At 40.4% G+C, this 20,242-nt stretch overlaps 1 protein-coding gene across 1 annotated transcript in view; it reads left to right on the top strand.

The window, feature by feature from the left end:
* The first annotated feature begins 595 nt into the window (after positions 1-595).
* kcnk10a (potassium channel, subfamily K, member 10a) overlaps positions 596-20,242 on the top strand; it is a 32,850-nt gene continuing 13,203 nt past the window's right edge. Inside the window, exons 1-2 of the mRNA XM_034195673.1 lie at positions 596-1,044; positions 7,359-7,744. Coding sequence (XP_034051564.1) covers positions 990-1,044; positions 7,359-7,744 — 441 coding nt within the window. The 5' untranslated portion in view covers positions 596-989. The remainder of the gene's footprint in view (positions 1,045-7,358; positions 7,745-20,242) is intronic.

Raw genomic sequence — 20,242 nt, 5'->3', positions numbered from 1 at the left:
GTGGATGGTGTTTTACATTTACAAATCGCATATTTACACACAAATTATATTTATGTTCACACAAATAATTATGAGACACATCTATGCCCATATGCCCCTCTCTAAAATAACTGGCCCCAGTGTGCCCCCCCCCCCCCCCCCCCCATAAATTGCTCTAGAACCGCCACTGGGCTACTGCCTGAATGTGCTTTATGAAAGGCAGGTTTACCTATAAATAAAATCATTTTTCATACTATCTTGGTTTCTTATTTTTGCTAAGGACATATTGTTCTGTTATAATACACTTAAGTAAAAAACATCCGATTGAAATGTGTCTTTTATTGTATTTACTTGCATTGCATTTGATATTTAGGTATAGCCTAATCCACAGGTAAAAGGAAGTCACATCACATTTTCAATATCATTAAGATTTAACTCGAAATTCAAGGAGGGGGATTTTTAAATAACATTATTATTCCATCCTTCCATCTCCCTCCTTCTCTCCCTATTCTCCAGGCAAACTGTTATCTTTCTGTAAACGGACGTCATGTCATGTAAACTGGTGCGCATGCCGCCTGTCACGACGGTGCAGCGGTGGAACCAGAAGCGGTCTGCGTCGGAGAGGAGTGGATCAACACTGGTAGCACAGAGTCGACAATCCGCTGCATCCCGATCCTGACGTGGACGCACAACAGCAACAAACCAATCAGTATGTAAACGATACACACTTTTAATGGAGCATCGTCTCCCCGCTGCACAGTATTAACCTGCTGGACAATGTGGACGGTGATGCGGCGAGCAGTGGGTGTGCGCTCCTGAAGACCCGCCGCGAGTCAACAGAGAAGAGCAGCTTCACCCGGCATCTCCACCCACCACGGATCATGTGTTTTTACTCCCTGCCGTTCTCCATCCTCTCCAGGTTAAAGCCGACGGAATCGACCGAAAGGACCATGATCCATTAAATACATGTATCCCCCCCTGCAGCAGCATCAAGAACCAGGAGATCCAAGATGAAATTTCCGATTGAGAATCCAAGAAAGCTCGGGAGCATGAACCCTCCACCAGGTTAGACTGTCATTTTTAATATTGCCATCCAATCTACATCTTCCCATTGAATCCCATTAAAATGCCTCATCTCATCACCGCGTATATTGAATTGAAATGCTGCAGTCTGGGTAATTGCTACTCTACAGTGTTTACCTGGTCTGCACCCACTGTGATTGCTTCTGCCTGAAAGCTCCAGCAAGCTTTCCACTGAAAGATTAATGCTGACCAAAAATTGACTTTCCAGAGAAATGTGGTAGTGGAGGCTGATGCTGCATGCTGAACGTCACTATAGGAGAATAGGCTACTGCAGCCTGTGCCATCCCCACTGATGGAAACACAAAGGGGGGGGTTGTTTTGATGTGTCTATACCTGCGGAATGATTCAATGGGAGGGAAATATTGTATTACCAAATGATTCCAGGAAAAATTAACCAGACTGTCAGTCTTTTTAAACATTACCTCATCTACCTCTGGGAAGATCCCCCCCAAAATCTTGCATGGGTGTCACGTCCTCCTATAGCGTAGCTTCAACATCTGTTGCAGTTGGTGATTCAGCACATGACATATTAGAGATGTATGACAATCATTTCCAAGTCTTGCTTCTGCACCATTAAATCTATGGTTTTGTACCGTTCATCATCACGTCTGAAAAGAAAGCGGTTTTCTATACACATTGGTTACATAACAAAGCAGACGCCCTGATCACGATTCCACTGTTAAACAACATTATTTAAGATGGAGAAATGTAAAAAACAATTGTTTTGTTTTGGGGGCTGTCAGTCACACCGGGGGAAAAAACCCACACACATTAGTCTAACCATATTCAACAGCTGGTTCCAGGAGAAGGATACATTTCCACTGTACACTTTTAATGACGTGCACAAATGGGTTGAAGCCACCTAAAGCCATTTTAAACACAGTTTATACATCTATTCAGGTGTTTTTACCAATGGAAATTAGTTTTTATTAAAGACTACATCCAATGCAATGCATCCTCCCCCTGCACCTAATGTCTGAAAGAAAGAAAGTAAGCACACCCAAAATAACTTCTGTGTAAATACTATTTTCAAGGTCAATAATTTGCCATTATTTTCATTATTGATCAATCTGCCAGTAATTACCCTGTTAACTGATGTATCATTGGTTCTATATTGTAATACAATAATAGTAAAAGGCAGAGGTGACATCTTCAAATTGTTCAAAAAAGTTTGTTATTTGATAGTGCATTCAGGAGAGGGATGGTACATGCAACAAATGTCCCAAAACTTGAAACGATAGTGGGTTGTTGCAATGTAATGCATGCGTAGCTGCCAAGGCACTCAAACATTGCTTATTTTTTATGACCAATAGAAGTAAGACTTAAAAATAAGTTGTATTATCCCAAGCTCCTTGAGTTTGAAGCCTGTTGTCAAAATGATTCAGTGGATTAGTAGGTTACTTAAAGTTGTATTGCACTCCCAGAAAGGTTCATTTTAACACAAGTGCTTTACAATGGACATTCAATGCATTAAGATACAGGGCAATGAAACACATTATACAGTTTTATTGAAATACATGTAAAAACAGTCATTACAAAGCCAAGAGAATACAAATTAAAAATACACTCAATAGAATACAAAAAAAGTCTTCAGCCTTGATATAAAATACTTTATTGGAGAGGACCTGCAGTTTTCTGGTAGTTTGTTCCAGATATTTGGAGCATAATAACTGAACGCTGCTTTTCCATGTTTAGGTCTGACTCTGGGGACAGAGAGCAGACCCCTCCCAAAAGACCTGAGAGTTCTGGAAGATCAGAAATGAAGTCAATTCCGGTGTAAAGACCTCAGAAATTGTACGATATGATCCATTTTCTTAGTGTTAGTGAGGACTCGAGCAGCAGCATTCAGCATAACCCGCAGCTCTCTAACCAGAAATAATTAAAGTCAAGAAATAGCCAGCGTAGGATTACTTGGAAAAAGATGGCCACAGTTGTTTTCACCCTTTCTGGAAAATGACAACATTTTTACCTCCCGTTGGTAGAGACTTATTGTCTTTGACCCACTGAACTTTTTGATTTACGGATATGCAGCCAGTGCTTCACAGATCTAAACTTGCATGAGTTATAGATAAAGTAAAATGGATAAAAGGTTTTTTATGAGTTTACAAGTTTAGCAAAATACTTACTCTTGGAAGTTATGTTTTTGTGTTCAGGGTTTTCTCGGGTTGTTTTTGTTGTACAACAGTTGGTGTTGCAGCTATGTGTTACATATACTGTACTGCATCTCTGGGTAAACATTAGAGTCTGTTGGTAAAAGATTAGAGTCTTCTCTCTTCTGCCTGTCTGCAAACATCCTGCAAAATATCAATCCTGGGAATAAATAGTGTTCCAGAGATTGCATAAAAGGCTGTAATAGTCGTTTTCCTTTCTTTTATGGTCTCGCTTCAGAGTTTGTCGATATAATATGTTTTAAAAAAGCATTTAGACGTGTATTTTGTAAGATTGATTTGCCCCTCTTTATTTCTCCTCCCAAATCTGTTTTGCTTAAAGGCATTTTAAATTGTTTTTAATTAAACATGCATGCTTTCAGGGCCGTATCCAGGATTTCCTAAATACCGAGGTCCAAACATGCTAGGGGGGTTCGGGGGATATCCCCCGAGATTTTGGTGATTTTCATGATCTAGTTAGGTGCTTTTTAATTCCTGTGGGGGGTCACACATTAGATAATATATTGATTTCAAACCATGTCAGTGGGCTGACAATGTCAGCCTCAATTATTTTTGAAAGTGTAATACATAAGAATCAGTTGATTGTTACTATTAATGATCTGGACATGCAGAAGAGGCTAAAATGATCACAAAACATTGTCAACATTCATTTTCCATGTCTCTCTCCTTTCCATAACCTGCAGCCTCTCTTCCATCTTCTTGAGTCTCTCTGTCTTCTTCCTGTTCATTACTCTCTCTGTCCTCTACTCTTTCTCTTTGTTCAATCTCTCCCTCGTTGTTCACTTTTTGCTCCTCCTCACTTGTCGCTCCTGACAGTGAATTAAAAGCAATTCAGCAATTTAGTTCATTTCACTTGTTTGTGAGACTTTAAATCTGTTTTGTTTGATTCTCAAAAGAGAACAAAGATGTAAGCAAATTGTGTTTTATACAATTGTATGTTATTATGACATCATAACTGCAATAGATGTATGTTGTTTTACAATTATGCCTATTGTAAATGAAGACTATTGTTATAGATGTATAGATAGATAGATGGGGATATTAAGCCTACATTATTTTGTGTGACTGTACCTGCAGTTCCTCCCTGACTTCCATCACTTTCTCTCTCTCTCTCTCTCTCTCTCTCTGCCTGTCCTGTCTCTCTCTTACCAAAGCTGAGCTTCGACTGACGTAGTCTTTTCATTTAATCTGAGTCAGTGTAAAAAGAAAACAATACAATGTTAAATCTTCAATGTTTTACTCAAATTGAAATGAAAGAAAAGCATTACAACGTTTGTTAAAAGGTAATCCTTCTGACATTGGATGAATGTAATTAACTTTAGCTCTCTAGCTAGTTTATTCACGCAATTTAAACCAAAGTATAGCCTATACAATAGCTGCAATATAAGTTAGTGTGCATGTTGTCGTACGTCCACTGACTAATGTACAGCGTTCACACAGGATCTGCTGGTCCTATGATGTCCTGATGAACAGAAACAGAAGCAGCCCGCTGGACTAAGATCTCTAGATACCTCATCACTCCTCCGCTGCTCCGGTTCAAGTCCGGGCTGCGGTGGTTTGTTGATACATGTCGTCTTCTTCTGTTTGCTTTAAACGAGGCTACGTAGTTATATGAGGGGCCGTACAGGCCATAATTCATACTGGTCCTCTCACGCACATACATTCTCCTTTTACATACATATATTTTCACTCTTACATACATACATTCTCCTTTTACATACATATATTTTCACTCTTACATACATACATTCTCCTTTTACATACATATATTTTCACTCTTACATACATACATTCTCCTTTTACATACATATATTTTATAATATGCATGTCTGAAGGGAATATATGTATGCAAGAGAAGAATGTATGTATGTGTGAAGACAATATATGTATGCAAGTGAAGAATGTATGTATGTGTGAAGACAATATATGTATGTGAGAGAAGAATGTATGTATGTGAGAGAGAAAGTATAGTGGAAACGGAAGGAGTATGGTTGAAACGGAAGGCAGGTCATTCTTGCGCTGTGATTGGCTCAGAAGGTCGAGCGGGGCGGGCTCATGTTCAGAACTTCTGATTTCAAATCAACATAACATGATGGAGGGAGATGAATCGCGTAGATTGCAGCAAGCCTTAGGGGTTTTAAGGAACATTTAGTCAACCCCTGAAACTGTCACATCCCTGGCCAGGTGTCCTTGCGGGTGCGTTCGCTTTACTTATCAGAGCGTGCCGTAAGGGCGGTTACTCTTTGGTTTATAAACTCCCTCCTGGGACGGATTGATGCATTAGATTATGTGCTATATGGAGGGGACTTTGACAGAGTATTTCTCACAAAGTACACAGTAAAAGTACTTCAATGTATTGTTAGTAGCAGTCAAACTAGTACCGAGTCCAACAGTGTCAGTTTTATGAAGAACTTGTGGTAAAATATATTTGTAAAAAGAAAATGAAGAGCTACTGATTTGAAAAAACGGCTCACTGTATAGTTTAAATCTCCTAACAATGTTGTCCATTTATTCTTCTCAATTCGAGTCCAACAGTGTCAGTTTTATTAAGAACTTTCAGTAAAAAATATTTGTAAAATATAAAGAGCAGCTGATTTGAAAAGATGTGATCGCTAAATTCACCTTGTTTCCCCTTGTTTATAATTATGTTCAACGTTCCAAGCAAACGAGTGCTTTTGTTTTGAAATCACTTCCGCGAGTATCGCGCCCCCCCCCCCCCCCCTCGCTACAATGACCATTAGACCATTTAGTAAGGTAAAAAACAAAAACGCCTCGCAGACACTCTTCCGTTTACTTGTTTAATAAAGAAAAACCAGTGGTCCGTAGATACACGGAGTCATCTAACCCTAACCCTCTCCCTCCATCATGTTGATTTGAATCAGAAGTTCTGAACATGAGCCCGCCCCGCTTGACCTTCTGAGCCAATCACAGCGCAAGAATGACCTGCCTTCCGTTTCAACCATACTCCTTCCGTTTCCACTATACTTTCTCTCACACATACATACATTCTTCTCTCACATACATATATTGTCTTCACACATACATACATTCTTCTCTCACATACATATATTGTCTTCACACATACATACATTCTTCTCTTGCATACATATATTCTCTTCAGACATGCATATATTATAAAATATATGTATGTAAAAGGAGAATGTATGTATTTAAGAGTGAAAATATATGTATGTAAAAGGAGAATGTATGTATGTAAGAGTGAAAATGTATGTATGTAAAAGGAGAATGTATGTAGGCCTATGTAAGAGTGAAAATATATGTATGTAAAAGGAGAATGTATGTGCGTGAGAGGACCAGTATGAATTACGGCCTGTACGGCCCCTCATATAGTTATGCAGCGCCCTCATCGTCAGTAAATGGAAGTACTACAAAGAACCTCGTTTAGTGCAATTATTTCACAAGTTTTGTAAACACAGCTCGAAAAATATTACCGAGGTCCGGACCTCGGTGAATACGGTGGATACGGCCATGCATGCTTTAATGAAAGGAAATACATACTCACCTGTTGCATGTCATTTATCAGCAGAAGACATAACTGTTTTGTGCCGATAATGAATGGTGCTCTAACAAAATCGAAAGTTGACAGATAACATTTTCCTGATGTTGAATTTTTAATGCTAAGATGGCGGTCTTACGGCCCGTCCACACAGCGGCGTGCGTTGAAGCTTGCCGGCGGGCGTGTCTGAAACTCCAACAAACCAATCACATGAATCTCCCGCCCCTGACACACAAGCAGCGGTTTGATTGGCTAGAGCTTGTACCGGCATATGATTCAATTGGCTGACGCTTCTGCCGAGGCTTCAAAAGTGAGCCACGCCAGCAAAGCTCCGCTTCACTTCCCACAATGCAGTTCGGCGAAAAGTGACGACACCCCATTCAAAGTGAATGGTGAAGCTTTCAACGCACGCCGCTGTGTGGATGGGCCGTTATTATCCGTCAGGAGAATTTATCAGGTTTTTTCCGTTAACTTCCCTCATGCCAATTAAAGTGCAGACTTTTTTTTAATTTAAGTTGTGTTTTTCTTGAGCCTTAAGTTCTACATAGACACTTAATACACCTTGAGATGTTGCAACACACACACAATTGTTGACTTGTTTTGTGTTTCAGTGGAAGTCCAGATTAACCTGGTCCCCCCAAAGAAGGTGCAGGCAGGCATGCTTCAGTGCAGCCTGGTGCATGCCAGTGTGGCCACCATGCAGAACCCGATGGGCTGCGCTCTGCCGCGGCTCTCTGTCGCCCCCCGCCCCCCCAGCGTGGTGGCCAACATGGAGGGGGTGGTGGACGGTTATGCCACCTTCACCATGATGAAGCTGAAGACGGTGCTGGCAGTGTTCGTGGTGGTGGTTGCGTATCTGGTGGTGGGGGGCTTGGTGTTCCGGGCGCTGGAGCAGCCCTTCGAAAACAACCAGAAGATCACCATCACAGCAGAGAAGGCCGCCTTCCTGCAGAAACACCAGTGCGTGTCCCCGGACGAGCTGGAGGCGCTCATCAAGGTAAGAGCAGCCGTCGTTCGATACTGCAGCCTTTCCTAAGCCCCAAATGTGGATCCCAGTGGGGAATAAGGTCTACTGAAACCTGAGCTTTATATCGATTGAACTCTTTTCAAGCGGCAAACACACCCCACACACTGCCAGCCCCCTGGAAATAGATACAAACCACACTGAGCTGTCTAGTACACACAGTGTAGAGTCCTGATGGCTCTACATCCTTGAAACTTCTTGAAGTTGTGGGAATTTGACAATAATTTTCCACTGAGATGTGTTTTTATTAGGGCTATCAAGTTAACGCGTTAATAACGCATTAACGCAACAAAAAATTAACGCCACTAATTATTTTAACGCGATTAACGCATATGTATTTTTTTTCCTCGGCCGCCCCGTAGTTTCAGAGCGCATCGAGTTTAAAATACCATCTACAAGCTGATGCTGACAGCCCCGCTCATGCAGCCCGCTTGTGGCAGACCACACTTCCACGCTCACCGGCAGGCTGTTGGGAGGACCGGGAGGGTGTGTGTATGTGTGGCCCGAGCGAGCGAGAGAGAGACCTTACGGGCATTGTTGTTGTTAGCATCTGGTGCTAGCTAGCTGCGCTAACGGATATGGAGCTGTTTAAATGAAAACAGAGGAGCGACATTTTGCCACAACTGCGCCAAGCACTTGACTTTATGCAGGAAGCCAGACAGTGGGACATTGTACGAAAAGTCAGCACACTCAGCACGGATAGTGCGCAACATGATTGCAGCGTCCAGGCAGCTCCCGTTCGAGCATATGCCTTAAGTTGCACATAGCTCCAACGATCCAACACACACACACACACACACACACACACACACACACACACACACACACACACACACACACACACACACACACACACACACACACACACACACACACACACACACACACACACACACACACACACACACACACACACACACACACACACACACACACACACACACACACACACACACACACACACACACACACACACACACACACACACACACACACACACACACACACACACACACACACACACACACCATTTGTATTGTTCCAGGTTGAATTGAGTCGAATATTTGTAATGTTCAGAGGTTGTTGTGTTTAATATTCATGAGAATATTTGTCATTGTTCAAATGATAATAAACATTAGCATAAAGCATATTTGTCCACTCATATGTTGATAACAGTATTAACAACTTGAAAAATATTCCTCTAAGGTACATTTAGAACAGATAAAAAATGTGCGATTAATTTGCGATTAATCGCGATTAACTATGGACAATCATGCGATTAATCGCGATTAAATATTTTAATCGACTGACAGCCCTAGTTTTTATTAATCGAAGGTCTCAACTTTACTATTGTTCGACTTCCTGTATCTTTACTGAGTTTTTGTACGTTGGATGGACAAAGAAAAAATGTAGGTTGTGATTTCACTCTGATACTGCCCTATGGAAACTCTTGGGATGAGTATTTTCAACTATTCTTCTTTGACATTAATCATTTTAATCCATTATTTCATTAACGAAATACACATTAATAAACAAAATAACAAATAATGATTATTAGATGTTTCCCAAGCTGATATGTTTAAGTGGTTCTAATCAGAAGGCGCCACATGTTTCAGCTGCAAAGAGGATCAAACCTAGCCTTGTAATAATGTTCAGTTATTTAATAATGATGATATTAATGAGAACATCCATCAAATAAATAGATAAATAAATGCAAAACATTCTACCAATAACACTAACATAAAACTAAAAGTTCTAATAAGTTCCAAGGTTGCAGCAAAGGGCCACTTCTTTAAGACATTTCTTTGGGATGCACTTTTTAAAGTGTTTTTTCATCATTATGTGTCCTTCAAATGAGCCAACTCAAGCAGGAAAAGTATTTCTCAATGAAGACTATAACAAAGCCGGAATTCACGTGAAAAATTAAACTCAAGGATGGATTGATACTGACATGACACAACTTCAAACTCGAAAGCTGTACGTTTTTCTTATTAAAATGTTTGTTTTACATTTAAGCCTTATAAACATTGGGTAGAACTTGTTCAAAATGCTTATATGTCTAGCTTCCATCGTAGATTCACACACTTAAGGAATGTCAAGGGATGTGATAATGACATAAACTGCTGAGAGGGGTTGGATTAATGTGTTGCTGGTGTGAACTTCTTTTCATGTAGCTCTTTCTGGAAAAAATCAAGCTTAGCCAGTTTTATGTTGTGCTAATGCCCCCTTTGCTCCGTGATCCTCACTAATGTATGCATGTAAATGTACATAGACATACCCCTAAGATAGACATGTAAAACACAACCTGAAAGGAAACTGTGATTCCTTTGCGTATGTGTGTCTAATCTTGATTAGCGTTAGCACCCTGTTGCTAACTTGATTATATTCAAGAATATACACTATACCAGTACTTACAATACTGGTATTAACGGCAAACTATAGCACATGTGTTGCAGTTCTTAGTTTAGATTCAACTTCGTTTTCATAGCAGTAAGTGTAATCAGACATTTAAATGCAGTTTAGCATCCAACCCATGTAAGTGCAGAGTACTAGAGTATGTACAAAAAAAAACCTCTGGACTACCAAGATTCAGAGTTCAGCAAGGTGGCAGCTGAGGTGTAGAGGCTGTTCATGAGCCTGCTGGTTTGGTACCAGAGAGTGCTGTAGTGGCACCCAGAGGGGTGTAGATCACCCAGTCTGTAGGCGGGGTGAATAGTGACCATAGACACCCGTAACCAACGCTTCGATGCATTAGGAAGGTTTCACCACCTTTTGCTTCCGTTCTGAGACAAAGCAGTGCCCACACCATACTGCAGTGTTTCACGTAGGGATTATTTTAGCTGAAGTGCGTACATTCATTTTGCAACACAGGAGAAGATTTAGCACATACAGTGATATAAGAAGAGCTTCAGATTTTCTTTTCGCAACTCTTTATTGGGATTAATTATTTATTTGTAACCTACTGTGCTCCTGTTATTTTGGTCATCACACACCCTGTAAAATCCTAAATTCAAGACCACACAATAGGTCATGACATGACGGTTTACTGTATACTGAATCTGCCATGCCTTACAGATCATCTGATTGATCTGATGATCTGTCCATAACATCATCTGTTCCTGGACCTGCCAGACTCTCAGCAGTAGGAGAAACCATCAGAAGAGGAAATTATTGGTAGGCAGGTGTTAAGCTTCACTAAAACTGTGGTCTGAAGAAAACACAGCAGCCACCAGTAGCAGGAAGGTCTCAGTATCCACAGGAAAACGTGTCAGGATGACCAATGTGACCTGAGAGCTCCATTACCCGCTGACACAAGAAACCCTTTACTCCAATGGAGGCCATGATCTGGACAGCTTTTCTAAACTCATGGCTCTGCTACTTGCTACTACTGTGCCTTGTGTGTATTATATGTTAGGAACAAAGGATAATTCTCTGTCTCACAATCAAACTGTATTAGGGTGTTGAGCGATATGACATGAATTATGCAACAATCTTGCAGTATTTTTAAAGAATATTAAACTGATCTTAACCATGATTTTAGGCAAGTAATGGCGTAGAAATGACTGTTTTATGTTTTTTTGTCATTGAATGGTATAGCACTGTCGTTAGGTAGAGCTATACCTCTTATCTTTCTTTCTTACAGTGCAGACGCTTTTCTGCTTGCTCCTGCCTCTGCTTACTTTTTATGCTGATTTTCCTATTCTTATTCTCTGAAAACTTCGAGCAGCGGCTCCTGGACATTAACTTATCACTGGGACAGTTCATCTTCGTAAATAGACGGAGGGTTTCAGCCATATTTCAACATTTTTACGACGACCTCAGTCTTACAGTAGCGTGGCCTAGCAACAGCTAAAGCCTGGTAGGCTACTGCATGCTATTTAGCTTAAGCTAGTTGGTAGCAAAATGCCTCTGTTCTCTACAGATGACTTCCACAAACTTATACAGAAGATAGCTGTGTTGGAAATGAAAATGCAACGGTTGGAAGTTAACGTGGAAGTGAATGGACTATGTCATGGGAATAACACTACTTTACCAGTGTTGCAAAATAATGGAGAAGGGTATGCTAACTCACAGCTAGTTAGCAGCTACAAGGATTCCAAGGAACAGGAGGGCTGTGTACCGGGTAATAAATCTACAAGTGGTAGTCCTCCCTGGAACTCTCTGGGTGCAAAGCCTAAGAGTAAATCATTTCCATGGGATTTGGGAGGACGGATAACAGGCAGAGCCCAGCGCTCTGAAATCTGTGATGCGACCGGCTGGCCTGCATTGTTATCACCCAGGAAGAGCGCCTCTTCAACCCCTATTCATACTAGGAAACAGCAGTGGACAGATGCTAAAGGGAGAATTACAAACAATCCTCCTAAACCACCAAGTGTGCCAATCCAGAACAGATACGCTCCGCTGACCGAGAACCGGAGATCTGATGACCTGGATAACCTGTCCTCTTCACACAGCAGGGTAAGGACAAATAGCTACTCCAAAAGTAAAAGGCTAGAGGGAAAGCTAACGACTGGGCCTGAAACTCTGATTGTGGGTGACTCTGCTGTAAGAGATGTAAAAGGTCTGTGTAATAAGAACAACACCAAAGTACTCTGTTTTCCCAAGGATGTGGTCTCTGACTTGGCTGAGAAGATCCTGCATATTGGGGCTGAACATCCGACTGTGAAGAATGTGGTACTACACATTGGAACAAATGATGTTGTGAAACAACAGTCAGAAGTGCTGAAAGAAGACTTTAAATGTTTGTTGGAAACTGCCAGCTCTCTAAATGCAGAGGTGTTCATCAGTGGCCCTCTACCGCCAGTCAGAAGAGGAGTGGAGAGATTCAGCAGATTGTTTGCACTAAATACCTGGCTTTCAACTGTCTGTACTGACCATTCTGTTCATTTTATTGACAATTTTAACTTTTTCTGGGACCGCAAACATCTTTTCAAGGCAAATGGAGTTTGCCTGAACAAGTCAGGAGTGAAATTGTTTATCTCTAACATATTCAAAGTGCCTGCGTCATCAATCTGTTCCCTCTGCCAAGGACAAGCGGCAAGAGGAATCAAAACAGGAGAAAGACACAACACATCGCGCAGAAAACCCTGAAGAATTATCACTGCACCCGCCTGAGGAATGTTCTGATTATGGGAGACACATGGAGGAGTCTCCACTGCCTGTCACCCCCCCCCCCTGTCAACGCCTTTGAGGATACTCCGTTCACCCTTTCACCCTCGCCCACCCTCCTGGGGATCGTTGAACACATGAAGGAGATACAGAGGGTTGGCACCGATTCCTTCCTGGAGTTCAAAGACCAAACTAAGGCGATACGCAGGGCTGGCACCATGTCCTTTACCCCCGCTCCTCAACGGCGCCCACCAAAATCACCGCAGAGACGCGCACCATCTCCCCCGTCTTCATCACCGTGCCTACGTCAACCACCTCCCCCCCGTGGCAGCATGTCCTCTACCCCCGCACCACCTCCCACGTCTCCATCACCGTGCCTGCGTCGGCCGCCTCCCCTCCCTTCGAGAGGGCATCTGCAGTCTCCGAAGCCTGATAAGGATGTGTGTGTACTAAACGCTGCAAACTGATATTTGCTGGGTCCAGGCTCAAGGGCGTATGGCACTCTCAACTCTTTCCAGGACATGCCGGGGCCCTGCCTGCCTATAGCTTTGCCGATATCTGTGTTGATAGGTAATAGATTAAGAGCGGTGAATCATCTTAGAAACAGGAAGCGCTCAAACGTTTGTGTGAGTTTATCTAATTTAGCAGTGATTCCATGTCAGCCACAGCTTGTTACAAAAAACATGACTGATAGTGTGTCTAACAAACTTAAACTAGCTTTATTAAATGTCAGGTCTTTGGCAGGAAAAACAATTTTAATCAATGATTTTATCAATGAGCACAATCTCGATTTTATGTTTTTAACAGAAACTTGGATTGAACAAAATAACAGTGCAGCTGTTCTTATCGAATCAACCCCTCCCAACTTTAGTTTTATGAGTCAGGAAAGAATGCATAAGAAAGGGGGTGGAGTTGCTATTCTGTTCAATGATTCCCTTCAATGCAGGAAGGCATCGTAGGGAAACTTTGATTATTTTGAATATGTGGCCCTTCAGCTGAAATGCTCCTCTCGAGCTCTGTTCCTAAATATCTATAGACCACCCAAATACTGTGCAAGCTTTTTTGACGACTTTACTGAACTGCTGTCTATAGTGTGTATTGACTTTGACCGTCTAGTCATTGTTGGTGATTTTAACATCCATGTTGACAACCCCCAGGACAGAGGGGCAAAATAACTGTTTTGTGTTCTTGATAGCTATGGACTGACTCAGCATGTGACGGAGCCCACGCACAATAAGGGGCACACTCTGGACTTAATTATCTCAAAGGGTCTGAATATCTCTAAGGTTGTGGTGACTGATGTTGCACTCTCTGACCATTCCTGTGTTTTCTTTGAGAGCTCTATTTCTGTTCACAAAAATGTTCAAAAAGAGGTAACTACAAAGCGATATTTAACTGAAAATACTAGGGAAATGTTTACTCAGAATTTTTCTTCCACACTTGCCCCTGCTAACATCTCAGTAAATGAGCTAGTAGATCATTTTAATTCAAAAATTAAAAATGTTATAGATGCCATTGCGCCAACTAAGGTAAAGGAAGTGTCTGGCAAGAAAATATCTCCATGGAGAAAGGCCATGAGCGTGAAAACAGAAAAAAGAGAATGTCGAAAAGCTGAACGCAGGTGGCGAAAAACAAATCTCCAGGTTCACTTTGAAATCTATAAAGAGAGACTTGGCCTTTATAATTTGGAATTGAAAAACGCACGACAATCGTTCTTCTCTGACATCATTACCAAAAACAACGCACGTGCCTTGTTTGCTACCGTCGACAGACTAACTAACCCCCCAGTGTCAGTAGCCTCTGAATTTCTATCCACCAGGGCGTGCAATGATTTTGCCTCCTTTTTCACTGACAAAATTCAGAAAATCAGACAAGCAGTCAGTGCCTCTGCATCAGGAACAGCAAATGTGTTGTCTCTGTGTCCACTTAACATCAATTCAAACACCATGACACAATTCCATCAGATTAATGATAAAAACCTAGAGGACATTATACAACTTCTGAAATCCTCCTCTTGCTGCCTTGATATTATTCCAACAGGATTTTTTAAAGATGTTTTGCCTTGCATGGCCTCAGATCTACTTCATATAGTAAACAAATCTCTTCTCTCAGGTATTTTTCCACAGGCCCTGAAAACTGCAGTCATTAAACCGCTTTTAAAAAAGAATAATCTAGATGCTTCAGTAATGAACAATTACAGGCCCATATCAAACCTCCCATTTCTAGGTAAAATCATTGAAAAAGTTGTTTTTCAACAGTTGAGTAATTTCTTGCATTTAAATAACTGTTTCGATGTGTTCCAGTCAGGCTTTCTTCCAAACCACAGCACTGAGACTGCTCTTGTAAAGGTCTTTAATGACATCCACTTAAACACAGACAGTGGCAGAACTTCAGTGTTAGTATTATTAGATCTCAGTGCTGCGTTTGACACTGTTGACCACAGCATATTACTAGACCAACTGGAAAACTGGGTGGGACTTTCGGAAACAGTTCTAAATTGGTTTGAATCCTACTTAAAGGACAGAAACAACTTTGTTTCTATAGGTAAATACACATCTGAGTTGACAAATATGACATGTGGGGTTCCTCAAGGCTCCATCTTGGGGCCTCTTCTCTTTAACATCTACATGCTATCACTGGCTCAGATAATGAAAAACAACAAAATAAGTTACCATAGCTATGTAGATGACACACAAATGTACGTAACAATTTCACCAGGAGACTATGCTCCAATTCAAACACTGAGTAAGTGCATTGAACAAATCAATGACTGGATGTGTCAGAACTTTCTCCAATTAAACAAAGATAAAACTGAGGTGATGGTTTTTGGAGCCAAGTCAGAACGTATACAAGTTAGCGCTGAGCTTCAGTCTGCAATGTTCAAAACAACAGATAAAGCCAGAAATCTAGGTGTAGTCATGGACTCTGACCTGAGTTTCAACAGTCACATTAAAACAGTTACTAAATCAGCCTACTATCACCTAAAGAATATATCTAGGATTAAAAGACTAATGTCACAGCAGGATTTGGAAAAACTTGTCCATGCTTTTATCTTCAGTAGACTCGACTACTGCAATGGTGTCTTCACAGGTCTCACTAAAAAATCTATTAGGAAGCTGCAGCTGATTCAGAACACCGCTGCTCGAGTCCTCACTAACACTAAGAAAGTGGATCACATCATTCCTGTTCTGAAGTCTTTACACTGGCTTCCTGTGTGTCAAATAATAGATTTCAAAAATACTGCAGCTGGTTTATAAAGCACTGAATGGTTTAGGCCCAAAATACATTTCTGACCTCCTGCTAAATGATGAACCATCCAGATCTCTCAGGTCTTCAGGGACTGGTCAGCTTTCTGTCCCCAGAGTCAGAACTAAACATGGTAAAGCAGCGTTCAGTTATTCTGCTCCAAATATCTGGAACAAACTCCCAGAAACCTGCAGGTCCGCTGCAACTCTGACTACTTTTAAATCCAGGCTGAAGACTTTTCTTTTTGTCGCTGCTTTTAATTGAACTATTCATATCTTAGACTGCACTGTAACTTTTATCCATGTACTTTTTATTTTAATGTTTAATTGAACTATTCATATCTTAGACTGCACTGTAACTTTTATCCATTTATTTTTTCTTTTAATGTTTATTTTATTAGCTTTTCTTTTTAATGACTGATTTTAAATGCCATTTTCTTAATGTCTTTCATTTTTTGTAAAGCACTTTGAATTGCCTTGTGTTGAAAAGTGCTATATAAATAAACTTGCCTTGCCTTGCCTTGCCTATATCAAAGGCAAATTCTGCTACACCGTACTTTATATGACCAGATTTAAATACTGAACATTTTTGCTTTGAATGGTTAACACTAACCAATATTGTTTAAGCCATGATTGTCCATCACATAAAAACATGTTAGAAATCTTGGAAGTGATGACTTCAGTCTTCTTTCAATAAATGTTAATGCTCACAAGCTATTGAATTACTTTACTAATATGTCACAACTAATCAGGTATATGTTTTGGGAATTCAAACATTACGGGTGCTACGATGTATTAAATCATATAGTATATAAATATACTACATACGTTCATATATTTTTGGTGTTTACAACTAGTTGTTATTGTGGTGTTGTACACAGTACCGTCCCAGTTAAACTCAATTAGATTGATTCATTGGCCACAAAAATGCTGGCAAAGCAGATGCAGAAGATCTTAAACTCTGACCAATCAGAACAGTCTGTTTCAGACGGAGGAGGGAAAAAGGTTCTGTAGCAATAGACAGAGAGATATTCTGGACATTAACTTGCAAGACAACACATTTTCATGTTTTAAAGCTGACATTTCTGATATTCCCATCCCCAATTGCTGTAATTTCAAGATCCATGTGATTCATAATTTGACTTCTAACCATATTACCTTTCTCTGAAGGCCATACAATAAAAACAGACAAATTAAACGGTTCTACTACTTTACCACACACTTGTGGTTCAAACACAAAAGTCAAGGAAAATACAAATCAACAAAATCCGGAAGGCGAAATGTTCCGCATCTGAAGCTTTAATACCCCAATTATAAAAACAATTATTGATAGGAATTCTTAAACAACATTTTTTTTAACTTAAGTAGCAGAGACAATGAATATATGTTTTGTTTTGTTGATTTTTTGCATATGAAAAGGTTGCAACATGTATAATTGCCATGAGTAGTGTGTGAAAGAAGCTGCTGAATGTAGTCAGTTATTTACAGGTATCCTACATATTCTGTATATTTTGTCTGGCCCCTGTTCAGGTTAGCTGCAAAAACCTTTTAGAGTCCATTTGAGAAAATGGTTTTAAAAAACAAGATTCCTACAAACTCCCCGGGGCAGACTTTGATTATTAACACCAGAGAACATGCATCAGGCACGAAAGCCACATCTTATGAATAGATCTTAATTCGACTTGTACTGCAGTATTCACTTTTGCAAGCACCAGGGATTTTCACAGCCAAGTGCTCACAACCACTCATAAAGCTGCGGAGTAACACCCAGTTGTTCGGCATGAACAGTTATTGACCTCAGCAGTAGTGAAACCCTATATGATAATGGACAGGATAATGTAGAGTACAGCCACTGCAGCTGAATCCAGAGAGCTGCTATGGATCAGTGCCAGCTCCTTTTCCTTGCCTGATGCATTCAACAATACAGAATAGAAACCCATAAATCCAGAGCTGCATAGTATCCATCCACCTCTGTAACTAACATATATAACATTTGCCACAATTGAAGGTGCAGAAGTGTGTCTAGCAAACACTGATGTGGCTATGAATCACTTTTAGACAAATTCTGCATTACAGTATCTGATCAATTTACATTGAAGAAAAGACCTGCTGTAGAATGAGTGATGTTTCCTGACAGAAGACGCTGCATGCAACTCACAGACTGAGAGATGATCATGCTGAGACCTGTAATGATGCTTAATCAAATGCTCTTGCAGTAAAATCCACTTACCACATGGTTCCATTTTTAACTCTAAAATGAGAATAGCTGCTCAGCATACCTTAAGTGATCCTGAGCCAAAGTTGTTGCTAACTTCTAGGCTAAGCTCTTCAATGTTATTTGTTATCCTTAATCATCATTTAATTATATGATGTGTCTCCCCCCTTTCTCACTGGCTAAATAAATGACAGAGCCAAGTCAAACAGTTAACAGAGAAAATAGGAAAGGCCCCAGGATGGAACCTTGAGGGACCCCAGTGTTTCAAATGTTTGTCCCTTTTCAGAAGTTCAACCAAGTCCATATCGTGTATGCATGTCTTTCAGTAGAAACTTTTTGAAAAGTTGCAAAGTTTAACACAACATAAATAAGGAAACGTTTACTGGTAGCTTCCTTCTTAAACATGCAAATGGTATATTTTAGAAACTAGAATAACCACCGTAACCATATCCTTTAATTAATAAACATTCCACCTAGCTATAAGAGGCCCATTGCTTGTAAGATAAGTGCGTGATACAATAGATGGGTGGCCATACTGTAGCTTTGTCCCAGGAACTTTTCTTGGGTCCCCAAACAGAGAGAGTACAGAGATGCGGTCCATTATAGTATTAGTCCATTATCTTCTTATAGGATGGGTAAATGCAGAGTCTACATTTCACTGCAGGTGCTGATGTCTATTTGATTCATACGTTTATTGGATTTGCTACCTGTATTACCATTTCCACTAAACCCACAATTAACAGTGCTTACTCACTACTTACCCGTAGTAAGTAGTAGTAGTAGTAGTAGTAGTAGTAGTAGTAGTAGTAGTAGTAGTAGTAGTAGTAGTAGTAGTAGTAGTAGTAGTAGTAGTAGTAGTAGTAGTAGTAGTAGTAGTAGTAGGCGCTGCCTATAGAAAAGAGATCAACTCAGTGAAAGCACGGCCTGCTGACCAATCAGAGCTCAGTGTGCGGAGTTTAAATCTATCAAGTCATATTACAGGATAAAGGAAATACAGTTTAAACTTCCGTATACAGAGAAGACGCCGACGTGTTGCACTTATCATTCATATCACATCATCAATCAGATCACCGACCATATAATATCATAATATATCATATATTTCCTTATCTGAGTCAGCTTCTCGAGCCGTATCTGGCCGTGCAACACTTACAGTGTCACACACTGTATGCAGAAGTATTATTTTAAGCAACACATTGTGTTGACGAAACACTCAACTCAAATGTAATTAAAGTCAGATCCACTCGTGTCTTTCAAACACTCGGTAGTTACTGTCAAGTATATCATAGGTTTGGAGTTCTAGGTGAACTCAATGAAGACATTGTCTGTGGTTTGTAATCATGCCTTTTAATTGAAATGTAATTGTTAAAGAGTGACGTGAAAAAAACAAAAACTGATTTTCATTGAAAACACACCAGCATGCAGTTCCAGGTTTTGTTTTCAATGACAAATAGGACAGTGAGTAAAACAACAAATTATTAGTCATTGTCCTGGCTCCAGAACAAGCAATGTTAGATTCTGCTGAGAGAACAAACTCTGAAACACATAATGGTAGCTTGTTGCCTAATAACTTTCAGCAGTGATTTCAAGGAACCTTCCAAGGAAAATAACCACTGTGACCTGCCATCTTGAATCAATTCAACATGCACACTTCAATCCTCCATGAATGCTAGTGAAGCCCTGCAATTGAATTAGACCGCATCTTGGCTGTGCTCAAGAGAAATACATGCACACATAGCATGATGCTCAGAGTATACTGATTGGAAACTATATTCTAAGCTAAATGTTATAAACCTGCATGTTGTAATTCCCTTAAATGCTGGCCCATCCCTTCAAGAAGCTGAATCCAAATTACAGAAAGACAGAATCCTCAACAACCACAGTGAGACCAAGATGTGATGT

The sequence above is a fragment of the Gymnodraco acuticeps genome, unplaced genomic scaffold (assembly GCF_902827175.1).
Source record: "Gymnodraco acuticeps unplaced genomic scaffold, fGymAcu1.1, whole genome shotgun sequence".
In the NCBI taxonomy this organism is placed as follows: domain Eukaryota; kingdom Metazoa; phylum Chordata; class Actinopteri; order Perciformes; family Bathydraconidae; genus Gymnodraco; species Gymnodraco acuticeps.
Note: the sequence above shows the minus strand (reverse complement) of the source record. Positions and strands in the feature narration are given on the sequence as shown.